General features: G+C 40.9%; 1 protein-coding gene across 1 annotated transcript in view; it reads right to left on the bottom strand.

Moving 5' to 3' along the window:
• B3GLCT (beta 3-glucosyltransferase) overlaps positions 1-13,265 on the bottom strand; it is a 114,860-nt gene that overhangs the window by 38,800 nt on the left and 62,795 nt on the right. Inside the window, exons 7-9 of the mRNA XM_081214686.1 lie at positions 10,702-10,765; positions 5,663-5,782; positions 4,018-4,087 (exon numbers count right to left, since the gene is read on the bottom strand). Of these exons, the coding sequence (XP_081070812.1) occupies positions 4,018-4,087; positions 5,663-5,782; positions 10,702-10,765 (254 nt within the window). The remainder of the gene's footprint in view (positions 1-4,017; positions 4,088-5,662; positions 5,783-10,701; positions 10,766-13,265) is intronic.

The raw sequence follows: 13,265 nt of genomic DNA, 5'->3' as shown, positions 1-13,265 counted from the left end.
ATTATGGTTTTCTCAGGGAATATGCCAGGTAGTGGGATTGCGGGATTGTACGGTAGTTCTATGTTTGGTTTTTTAAGGAACTTCCATACCGTTCTCCATAGTGGCTGTATCAATTTACATTCCCACCAACAGTGCAAGAGGGTTCCCTTTTCTCCACACACGCTCCAGCATTTATTGTTCGTAGATTTTTTGATGATGCCCATTCTGACTGGTTTGAGGTGATACCTCACTGTAGTTTTGATTTGCATTTCTCTAATGATTAGTGACGTTGAGCATCCTCTCATGTGTTTGTTGGCAATCTGTATATGTTCTTTGGAGAAATGTCTGTTTAGACCTTCTGCCCATTTTTGGATTGGGTTGTTTTTTTGGTATTGAGCTGCATGAGCTACTTGTAGAGATTACTCCTTTGTCAGCTGTTTCATTTGCAAATATATTCTCCCATTCTGAGGGTTGTCTTTTCGTCTTGTTTATGGTTTCCTTTGCTGTGCAAAAGCTTTTAAGTTTCATTAGGTCCCATTTGTTTATTTTTGTTTTTATTTCCATTTCTCTAGGAGGTGGGTCAAAAAGGATCTTGATGTGATTGATGTCATAGAGTGTTCTGCCTATGTTTTTCTCTAAGAGTTTTATAGTGTCTAGCCTTACATTTAAGTCTTTAATCCATTTTGAGTTTTTTTTTGTGTATGGTGTTAGGGAGTGTTCTAATTTCATTCTTTTACATGTAGCTCTCCAGTTATCCCAACACCACTTACTGAAGAGGCTCTTTTCTCCATTGTATATGCTTGCCTCCTTTATCAAAGATAAGGTGACCATATGCACGTGGGTTTATCTCTGGGCTTTCTATCCTGTTCCATTCATCTATATTTCTGTTTTTGTGCCAGTACCATACTGTCTTGATTACTGTAGCTTTGCAATATAGTCTGAAGTCCAGGAACCTGATTCCTGCAGCTCCGTTTTTCTTTCTCAAGATTGCTTTGGCTATGCGGGGTCTTTTGTGTTTCCATAAAATTTGTGAAATTTTTTGTTCTAGTTCTGTGAAAAATGCCAGTGGTAGTTTGATAGGGATTGCACTGAATCTGTAGATTGCTTTGGGTACTATAGTCATTTTCACAATGTTGATTCTTCTAATCCAAGAACATGGTATATCTCTCCATCTGTTTGTATCATCTTTAATTTCTTCATCAGTGTCTTAACAGTTTTCTGCATACAGGTCTTTTGTCTCCTTAGGTAGGTTTATTCCTAGGTATTTTACTCTTTTTGTTGCAATGGTAAATGGGAGTGTTTCCTTAATTTCTCTTTCAGATTTTTCATCATTAGTGTATAGGAATGCAAGAGATTTCTGTGCATTAATTTTGTATCCTGCTACTCTACCAAATTCATTGATTAGCTCTAGTAGTTTTCTGGTAGCATCTTTAGGATTCTCTACGTATAGTATCACGTCATCTGCAAACAGTGACAGTTTTACTTCTTCTTTTCTGATTTGGATTCCTTTAACTTCTTTTTCTTCTCTGATTGCTGTGGCTAAAACTTCCAAAACTATGTTGAATAAGAGTGCTGAGAGGGGCAACCTGTCTTGTTCCTGATCTTGGTGGAAACAGTTTCACTTTTTCACCATTGAGAATGATGTTCGCTGTGGGCTTGTCATAAATGGCCTCTATTACGTTGAGGTAAGTTCCCTCTATGCCTACTTTCTGGAGGATTTTTATAAATGGGTGTTGAATTTTGTCAAAAGCTTTTTCTGCATCTACTGAGATGATCATATGGTTTTTCTCCCTCAATTTATTAATATGGTTTATCACACTGATTGATTTGCATATATTGAAGAATCCTTGCATTCCTGGGATAAATCCCACTTGATCGTGGTGTGTGATCCTTTTAATGTGCTGTTGGATTCTGTTTGCTAGTATCTTGTTGAGGATTTTTGCATCTATGTTCATCAGTGCTATTGGCCTGTAGTTTTTTTTTGTGACATCTCTGTCTGGTTTTGTTATCAGGGTAATGATGGCCTCATAGAACGCGTTTGGGAGTGTTCCTCCCTCTGCTATGTTTTGGAAGAGTTTGAGAAGAATCGGTGTTAGCTCTTCTCTAAACGTTTGACAGAATTTGCCTGTGAAGCCATCTGGTCCTGGGCTTTTGTTTGTTGGAAGACTTTTAATCACAGTTTCAATTTCAGTGCTTGTGATTGGTCTGTTTATATTTTCTTTTTCTTCCTGGTTCAGTCTTAGAAGGTTGTGCTTTTCTGAGAATTTGTCCATTTCTTCTAGGTTGTCCATTTTATTGGCATAGTTGCTTGTAGTAATTTCTCATGATCCTTTGTATTTCTGCAGTGCCTTCACACTTTTTTAATGAAAGGTATCTGTCAAAAATCATCCTACACTGCCAGTGCAGGGGACACGGGTTCAACCCCTGGTCCGGGAAGATCCCACACAATGTGGAGCAACTAAGCCCATGCACCACAATTACTGAGCCTGTGCTCTAGAGCCCTCGAGCCACAACTAATCAGCCTGCACGCTGCAACTACTGAGCCCACGTGCCACAACTGCTGGAGCCCGCATGCTCTAGGGCTCCCATGCTGCAACTACTGAGCCCGCATACTGCAACTACTGAAGTCCGCATGCCTAGAGCCCGTGCTCCACAAGAGAAGCCACTGCAATGAGAAGCCTGCGTGCCATGACAAATAGTAGCCCCCCTCGCAGCAACTAGAGAAAGCCCACACACAGCAACAGACTCAAAACGCAGCCAAATATATATATAAATAAATAAAAGAAACTTAAAAAAAATTCATCCTACAGAGCTCTTACAGATTATGAAAAAATCAAAAGAATATTAAATCTAGGCTAAATTTATGATAAATGAAATTTTAAGTGCTATATTGATTTTTGATAGTATTTTAGGACTCATATAATGAATGCATATGTTTATTTAGGCTGATTTAATAGGACTTAGAATTTATCATGCCTATTTTAGGTAACCATGAAGGTTTATAGTAAATGTACTTTTAAGACAGTGTTGAGTATAACAAGATTTGAATTTATGTCAGTGTCTTAAACAACACTTTAATCCCAAATTATAATTTTCTTTTATTTGGAAAATATGTTCCCCTTTAAAATATAATTTGTAAATATATTATCACATAAATTATATAAATGAACTCCCCACATAGCTCTAATCCCACAAAAAAAGACAGCTGGTTTAGAAATCTCTCCTCTATAAATATCATACTCTTGGTGAAATTGAGTCTGTTCATGGAAAAACATTAAAATATGTGCTAAAATTAGAAAATGCAAAAGACTGTCTAACCTTCAATTTCAGAAAAGTGCTGCTTGAAATAAGGTGAAAAAGATAAATTATGTATTTATATTTAAGGTAGGCTTTTAAAAAATAGTATCATAACAACTTAGTAGAATTCTGAAATGACACCAACAATTTGAATAAAAACAACATTCATCTATCAATACATGCAGGATTTCCTTAAGAAGGAAACATTGCTTGTAAGGCACATTTTTCCTTTTCTCTATATATCTACATGTGAGCAAATACATATCCTTACTTAAAAGTTCTGATGTGTGCATTAGAAATAAATATAAAAAGAAGGAACAGTGTTAGAAAAACATTCTTTTTGGCATTCTGTTACCCTGAAATCCCCTCTCATACTCTTCACACAGCTCAGAGACTGCACTTGGACATAACAGGACATTGTTTTGCAAAATGGATTGTTATTCACTGTCTCCTAGGTTGCCACAGCTGAGCTTTTCCATTTCCAACTGAAAATACTGCTCTAATCAGTCCTTAGAAGGGCTACGACCACTCATGTTGCAATACAAAATTGTCTTTTCTAATTGATCTTGGTGATTGAAATGGTATGATGAGGAATACTGATTAAATAACTGCTTTTACTTCAATGACATATTTGTCATTGTCCTTTTTATTTAGGTTGAGTTTATATCTTGTTTGTACTGTTTTTTTTAAAGGCAGTTTGCATTTTTAAAGTTCAATAAAAATGAATAACCCAAAACATACTTCTGTCACCATGAAATTTCTTGCATGTCTTTACTGCAACAAAAATATCCTTCTTCTTCACTGGATTTCCCTAAAAAAAGAAAAAAAAGAAAAATGTATGCATATGTGAGTCAATGTGTCTTAAATGCACATCCACATTAGCTCTCACATGCTCTCAAGTTCAAATTCACCAATGTCAGGGACATCAAACTTGTCTGCAGGATTAAGTTTTAGGGGAACAAAGGAACTGTAGCTCCGCTGACCACAAAGTCTTTGCTTAGCCAGAACGGCACCAGGATCCCAGCTCTGCATTTCCACTATGTCCCCTGGACGAGTGTCCTAAGCTCTCTAAACTTCCGCCTGCTCACTTAGGAAATTGGGATGATAACCACCCATACGGCTGCTTTTATGACTACTATTTATTAAGCGCATCACAGGTACCCAGTAAATGTTGGCTACCTTCCCTTTCCTTTTTCCAGATGGTGAAGATTCCGACAAAGGGAGAGAGAAGTAGGGGGATGTTTTAGTGTAAAATAAGAGATGACTCCCTTCTGGGGGCCCAGCCTTACTTTGATGTTAAAGTATTTTTATGGCCCTTTATCATCTACCCAAATCTAGGCAACAGCGATGTTCTGTCCTCTGCCAAAGGCAGGATAACTTCCAACACTTTGGAGGAGCCTGGAGCCCTGCCCTGGTTCCAGCCCAAGCCAATCACTCAGATGAAGCAGCTCATGGAGGGCCTTGCAGACAATCCACACCCAGGCCGTGGGCGCTTCACGGAGGGAGTTGGGTTGGGCGGTGTGTTCTGGCCCCTTTATTGCCATCTTAGGCCTGTAGTGACACTCAATCCTAATTCTGCATCATTTTGGGCTGGTTTATAGCGACACGTAACTGCAGTTTTGTCATGTCACTCAAGGCACTAGGAGGTCAACCCTTCCAGATTGTCCAGGAGAACATTAAAGAATAAGCAAGCATAATGTCTAAAAAGACGTCGCCCCCTCAGGAACTGGGCCAACAGTACAGATTCTCTCCCACTGTTGCAGTGTATGTCTGTCTGTGTGTATATATATTCCTTTTTGAAAATGCAACACACAGACTTCTGTATCAATGCCTTGAAAATAACAGACATTTGAGGTAGTGAATATATTTTTCATTATGAGGAAGGATTGTTAACCACCCAGTTGAGTCCCAGGGTCTTCAGGCCCATCCTGGGGACTGGTCCAAGGGTCTACCTTAACAAGTAGGTTCTTCATTCTAAAAGTTCTGGACAGTCTCAGGTGAGATCAAAGCAAGGTCACTGGCTGAGAAAGTAAAGGGGGTGGGCTCGAGGAGAAGGCTTAGGAATAACGGGAAATGTCTGAGATTGCCGCTCTAGGAAATAGAATAGGAATTCCAACAGCTACATGCTACATCTTCAACAAAAGAAATAACTCCGGGCTACACCTCCACAGCTCTCAATGCCACTCTGCTCTCTTCTCTTCTGCAAAACAGGGTAACGACAGTGCTCACCTTGTAGGGCCAATATCCCTAGAAACATGATGTATAGTTCTCACCTGGCACATGGCAGATGTTGGGGTTTTTTAGGATGGAAAGTGCTAGGACAACATTGTGCACAGCATGTATGTTTTCCTTTGACACGCAAGGAAGCTGTCCTTCTATTACTTACGCAAAGCGGTAGAAAAGAATGAAATGTAGTGGCACAGGAAGAGTCCACCCCGTCTGTACAAAACTCAGGCACAGGAGTGAGGGGCGGTCCATCACCACTGTCCCAGATGTAGAGAGCGATCTGTCACACAGGAAACTGGCATGAATGAAAGCTCTTAACCAGCACCACAGGTCCACGAAGGTAGGAAACATCTCAAGGGCAAGCAGACCTTACCTTCTCTAGAGAATATTACATTGAACCACATCAATATGTCAGCATTCAACAGTTCTTTTTTTTTTTTTTTTTTTACGGTACGCAGGCCTCTCACTGTTGTGGCCCCTCCCATTGCGGAGCATAGGCTCCGGACGCGCAGGCTCAGCAGCCATGGCTCAAGGGTCCAGCCGCTCCGCGGCATGAGGGATCTTCCCGGACCGGGGCACGAACCTGTGTCCCCTGCATCGGCAGGCGGACTCTCAACCACTGTGCCACCAGGGAAGCCCTTTGGGTTTTTTTTACTTACAAAAATAGTAATTCCATGTGGAGCAATCTAATCTTTTATTAACCGTAAATAATTAATTAAGAATCAGTATTCTGACCTCCAAAAAATTCCAAATTGTCATAAGCAATTTTAGGGAAGCTATTTTAGGGATTCTAAAACATCACAGAGCAAGATAAAAGGAAATACCATGACTCTGGTTTCCTGCAGGATGGTAATTACATACCCTGAAAAACCGACTGGCTGAAAATATCTAAAAATATCAGGATAAAATATTTTTAAAAGCATTTTAAATGTATTGCTAACTTGGCACAAAAATGTGGAGCTTATGAGGACAAAAATGGAAAGTGAGAACCTGGGGAGAAAGGCCACTGAGGGTAGTTTTCCCCAGTAGGTATCAGCTGGGCTCTGAGGATGCCAAGGTTCTGATGCATGTTAAGAGAATAAAGCCCATGACCTGCCCAAGGTGGGGCGTGTCTAACAGCAAAGCCCCACAACTGGAACTAGATGGAGGGAAAAATCATCTCCAGATATCCTGAGATTCTGTAACCAAAGGCAGGCCTCCCTCATTTGTCACCTACGTGTTCCAGAAACACCTTGGGGTAACTTAAAGTGGCCCTAAGTCAGCCTGAGCCTCTAGCAGCTGACAAAAACTAATGCAAATCCTTACTGAGGAGCCCACAACCTTAATATAGGACTCGGGGGACGGCCACAGTTCCCAAGGAGCAAAAGTACTCGGAAAAAATCACAAAAAGTCATACAAAGAGACGAGATGATGGGCAAGAGCCAGCAGACACAGCTTGCTCAGGCCCAGAAGACTTTGGGGATTGGAATGATTAAGCACAGAATAGAAAATTACTGTTTCATATATTTTAATAAAGAAAAGAAAAAATTTAAAACATGAGCAAAATTTCTGAAAGACTGTACGAGAGCAAATTTTAAAAAGAAATATCTAGAACTTGTAGATGTGAAAAATACAATGCTTAAAATGAACGTTTTAATGGTGAGGATAAACAGCATATTAGACACAGCTGAATAAAAACTAGGGAACTAAAAGATGAAGTCCTCCAAGTTATCTGAAATGTAGCCCAGCAAGAAACAGAGATGGGGAATGTAGAAGAGAAGTTCAAACCTCTAGCATATATCTAAAGTTCCAGAAGGAGATCACAGAGGGGATGAGAAAATAGCTGAAAAGACAATGGCTGAGAATTTTTTTTAATGTAATTAAAAAAAAATAGGATTGCTTAACAATCCTATTATAGAAAGGCCCAATGAATGCTAAGCAGGATTAGAAAAGAAGAGTTTGCACCTAGACATATATATACCATAGTGAAACTGCAGAACACTAAAGACAAAGAACAACCTTAAAAGCAGCCAGAGAAATGGCAGATTACTGACAATGGAACCATGTAAGAGTGGTGGTTGATTTCCTAAGACAACAGCAGTAACAGAAGCCAGAGCACCGGGGAACAACAGTATTGTGATGAGAGGAAATGTCTCACAACCTAGAATTATACACACAACGCAACTATGTCTCAAGAACAAAGTTGAAATAAATTATTATTATTATTTTTTTTTTGTGTGTGTGTGTGTGTGTGTGGTACGCGGGCCTCTCACTGTTGTGGCCTCTCCATTGCGGAGCACAGGCTCCGGACGTGCAGGCTCAGCGGCCATGGCTCACGGGCCCAGCTGCTCCGCGGCATGTGGGATCTTCCTGGATCGGGTCACGAACCCGTGTCCCCTGCATCAGCAGGCGGACTCTCAACCACTGTGCCACCACGGAAGCCCGAAATAAATTATTTTTAAAGAAAAAAAAATGGAGAATTTGCCACCTCACTAAAAAGGAAATTCTGAAGGATATACTTCAGGAAGAATAAAAATGATTCCCACTGGCAGGTCCAAGAAGCAAAACAGAATAGTGAGCACAGACATGGCAAATACAGGGTTAAGCTAATACAAATGATTTAACTGTATAAAGTAAGGACAATATCTGAGTTGCGGGGTTGAAAAAAAAGACAGAACAAAAATACTGGACAAAAGAGCATAAAAACTGGGAGAGGGATAATCAGAGTTATTATGCTCAGGCCCTTAGATTTTTAGGCTGATTAATTAGCTGCTTACTATACATGTTAAAGTACAGTAAGTCCCCTGCATACGAACAAGTTCCATTCCAAGAGTGAGTTCGTAAGTCCAATTTGTTCATAAGTCCAACAAAGTTAGCCTAGGTACCCAACTAACACAATCGGCTATATAATTCTGTACTGTAACAGGTTTATAATACGTTCGCATCTTTGAAAGTTCGCAACTTGAAGGTTCGTATGTAGGGGACTTACTGTATTTAAAACAACCATTAAGAAACAGACATTGAGAATGAACTTCAAAAATAACAGAGGAGGGAAAAAAATGGAATAAAAATTTTAAAAATCTAAAAGAAAGCAAGGAAATTTTCAAAAGAAAAAAATGGGGGACAAAGGATAAAATAAAGTGTTAGCAATCATGAAAAATGTAAATGTAAATTTGCTCTATGGTTTGAAGATAAAGACTGTCACACTGGGAGAAAAAAACAAACACATCCTCTTTAAGAGAGACGCATCAAAAGAGGACACAAAAGAATTGAAAGAAAAAAATGAAAAACGATGAAGCAAACACCAAAAGAAAGCTAGTATAGAAGTGTTCCTATCAACAAAATAAGTGCTAAGGCAAAGAGCATTACTAGAGATAAAGATAAATTCACGGAGAGGAGGTAACAATTCTAAACTTGTATGCATCTAATTAACATAGCTTCAGAGTATAAATAGCAAGAGTTGGCAGTTCCACAAAGAGACACTGTCACCACTATCATGGAAGATGTTCACATTCCTCCCTTAGTAAATGACGGATCAAGCAGACAAAATGAAAGTAGGAGAAGGGAGAGCAGGAGGAAATAAAATATGTGAAAAGCACAATAGATTAATCTATTTCTTTAATAGACATAAGGAGAATATTATACCCCCCAAATTAGAGAACATACATCCTTTTCTCCATTTATGAAAAGTGAACACGAACTAGGCCATAAAGCAAACCTAAAAATATTTCAAATGACTGTTATATAGACCAATCATACTAAGTTAGAAATCGATAACAAAACACAATAATAACACACAAATATACTGAGTCACAATGAAAAATGTATTTTTTAAAGTCGGTCACAGTCAAGAAACAGTTTAAAAGCTTCTGCCTAGAGAAACTCTTGTGGATGATCATCATGACACATGTCAAAAATATTCATAGAAGGGGTGACTGCAATAGCAAAAACCAGTAGCAACCCAGAGGCCCACTACCAGCAGACTGGGCACACACACTGTGGTATGGTCCTGGGAGAGACAGTTATACAAAGTGGCGACAGTTTATTAAAGCCACACGTATCAACACGGATGACTTTCAAACTAGAACATTATTCAGGGTACAGTTCTGTTTATATCAAGGCCAGAAGGATGCAAAGCTACATATTATTCAGAGGTACATTCATATGTTATATATAAAATATGAAGAAAAGGGGGAGAGGGAGAGAATTCGAGAAAGTTGTTGACTCTCGTTAGAACAAAGGGGGACCCTCCTGGGGAGATACTTACAGGTAGCCTCCAAGCAACTGATCAAGTTCAATCTCTTAAGCATAGATATTCTGACTGATCTTTATACCTTTCACGTATGTTAGAGGGTTTTATTGTATGTTATTCAATGTTTCATAGACTCCCAAACCTGGGTATCTATACCTGAGCTGACTTTTCATTAAAAATATCTAGACAGACCCTGGCTTTCAACTAGTCATTCTTTCCCTTCTGTGGAAAAGAGTGATTTTTGACATGAATATTTCTCCTCAAATAACCTATTTCGTCATTTAAAAATACTCCCCAGATTAAAATCTTGTGAGTGCCCTTTTCGCTCCTGGCAGCCTGCCAGCACTGCTGGACTGAGTCACGATTGGCCCCCATGTCCTAAAATACAGATTGCTACAGAGGGAAAGGCAGGTCTGTTTCAGGCAGTCAGAGGTACCCATGAACGAAATGCACAAAGAGACCTTCTTGATGATGATTCAGGAGAGATTAATGGATTAAGGACAGGATGCCCGCCACCTGCCTCCAGGACGACTGGTCACAGATGTCCACCAAATGCCAGGGTGCTGGGGGACCAGCTGGCCCAATGCTGCTCCACAGGGTCCAGCACAAGAGACATGTCGAAGGCATATGTGCAACCGAAGCACAAAAGAAGACCAGAGGTATTTTACTGACATTTTTGCATGTTTTTAAAAATCCATATCTGGACCCATCCACCTAGCTTAAAAACAAAGGATGAAGAATCACAGACACAACTGTTTTCTCCACTGTTCCTTCTCCACCTACGTGACCAAAATGGGCTTAAAGAAGAAGGCCCTCACAGACTGTAGCATGTGCAACTTCCTTGTTGGGAAAACATGGATGTGAGTGGCGGAGGGGATGCACCTTTCAGGGAACACGAGACACCTTTTGTATCAAAAGACACAAATTCTTGACTACAAAGACTTTTAACCAAACAAATCATGACCTACCTCATGTTTTAAATCTATTGTAAAGTCGGATTTCAGGGACTCGCTCTTCAATCTCTTGGTAAGCCTAGAAAATAGAGACAATTTGAGTTTTTTGAAAAAAAACCAAAAAAGCATCAAACAAGAATAACACATTCTTGAGACTTTCTAATGTTTGAAAACAAATAAAAATATATGGGCTTCCCTGGTGGCTCAGTGGTTGAGAATCTGCCTGCTAATGCAGGGGACACGGGTTCGAGCCCCGGTCTGGGAAGATCCCACATGCTGCGGGGCAACTGGGCCCGTGAGCCACAACTACTGAGCCTGCACGACTGGAGCCTGTGCTCCGCAACAAGAGAGGTCGTGATAGTGAGAGGCCCGCGCACCGCGATGAAGAGTGGCCCCCACTTGCCACAACTAGAGAAAGCCCTCGCACAGAAACGAAGACCCAACACAGCAAAAATAAATAAATAAATAAACTCCTACCCCCAACATCTTAAAAAAAAAAAGAATAACTGCTTCTAAAATGTTAGTAATAAAATAACTTTAAAAAATAAATAAATAAATAAATTTTAAGACAAAAATAAGAGTTTAATTGCCTTGAGGCAAAGGACTATGAAAACACAATTATTTGTGGACCAGGACACGAATGCAAGGCTTGTTGCAAATGTAGTGTTCGTTATTCAACATCTGGAAAATAACATAAAACACAATACGATACAATAAATGTCTTTTAAAAAGCCACGGAGGTGCTGACTCCTGATAATCCTTGACAAAATAATGACAGAGAAAGAAAAAGAAAAGAAAAAAGCTTGCCTGATAGAGAAACAGAAGTTGCTACTTTTCAGTCTCCTACTTTTAATGACCCTATGAATTACAGTTTGTGGAGTTTCCTGGGGGAGAGAGCATGTGGTTTCGGGAAAGAATAACAAGTTTCAAGTCATTTTCTTGCTTCAGAAAAGCCGTAATGGCTCTTTTCAACACAGAAGAGAGGCCCAGACCCCTGGGCCCAGGCTCTAGAGCCCCCCACTCCCCAGCGTGCACCGGCCGCCCCCGAAGCGCACTCCTGGCCACACGGCGGCCCAGTTCGCCCCGACCCAACCTCTACCTGGCAGACTTTTCTCCAAGACCAAATTCAAGGGTGTCCAGACCTGCCCACGAGAATAAATGGAAACTTCCTTTGCCCCCAGAGTGGGAAGCACAGCCCCATTCATCACACACAGCGAGCCCCCTGCGCCCTCCTCCTGCCCTGCACCCCAAACAGCGCCCACCGCCCGGGCCCAAACAGGCACTCGGTGAGCGATCTGAAGGGATGAGGGCAAACCGCAATATGTTCCTCCATTCCAGGCTGAGGGAGGTAGAACGACATGCTTACCAAGACCACTGAACTGCCACGGGGTTTACGTTTCTTACAGGGCTACAGACGGGACCCTCGTTTCAATGACGAACCTCCTAACAAATATTTTAACTCCAAAGAAATAATCGTAATTTTAAAAGGAAAACTAGTAATCAGTTTCAAAAGTCCTCGCTGAGTTTTTAGCCTGGTTGAGCCACAGACATTTCTTTAAACATTTATCTCTAATCGGAGGAAAGATAAAGGAAGACACAGGTTATAATTTACGTGTAGTCATGAAGCACCGGCCTCACGGTTGACAGGAATGTGGCTTGATGGCACACAGCTCTGAAAGAAGCCCCATGGAACCTCTGCCACATTCCTGCTCAGTACCTGCCCACCGGCCCATGAGCAGGAGTGGGTGAGGATACTGCATAAAGAGACTGCATTCTCAGAACACTCCTGACATAAATTAGGAGAAAAACCTGCCCTGGTGTGGAATATTGTCCAACTTGAACTCTTCTTGGTTGGAGCCAGTTTTCATGAATAAACTCTTTTAAGGTAACTTGGGGATTTGGATTCATGCCAAGTGCCTTCAAAATCTGAGCCAACCACATTCAGACACCAAAGACAAAAAAAAAGAAAAAAGAAAAGTCATATCTGGGCTTATCGCCACAGACAAGGAACACTGGATTGTGATCAGAATCCAATGGCATGTGACATCCACTGTCAGATGGCCACGCTGCCCACACCCCTTCTTTTTTGTTGTTGTTGTTGTTGTTGTTGTACACAGGCCTCTCACTGTTGTGGCCTCTCCCGCTGTGGAGCACAGGCTCCAGATGTGCAGGCTCAGCGGCCATGGCTCACGGGCCCAGCCGCTCTGCGGCATGTGGGATCTTCCTGGACCGGGGCACGAACCCATGTCCCCTGCATCAGCAGGCGGACTCTCAACCACTGCGCCACCAGGGAAGCCCCCACACCTCTTCTTAATAGACAATAAACACCTCTGAACTGTTACCCTAAACATGGTCTCTACTCTTCTTGACTTTTTAAGTTTCTTTCTCATTCAATTCTTGTACATTTTTCTCTGAGGGAAACCAGAGAAAAACGTGACAGCCACTGACAGAATCTCTTTAAGAGGAAAGAATCTCTTTAAGATGAACACTGACTGATTGGAAACAAATCAGTATGTACACTGACATCTGTAAGTGGCTATGTTTAGCAGCCCGTGGAATCTGCCAGAACCAGTGATGGT

This window comes from Mesoplodon bidens (genome assembly GCF_964165515.1).
Source record: "Mesoplodon bidens genome assembly, chromosome: 17".
NCBI lineage: Eukaryota > Metazoa > Chordata > Mammalia > Artiodactyla > Ziphiidae > Mesoplodon > Mesoplodon bidens.
The sequence above is the reverse complement of the archived record's forward strand: the minus strand, read 5'-3'. Positions and strand labels throughout refer to the sequence as shown.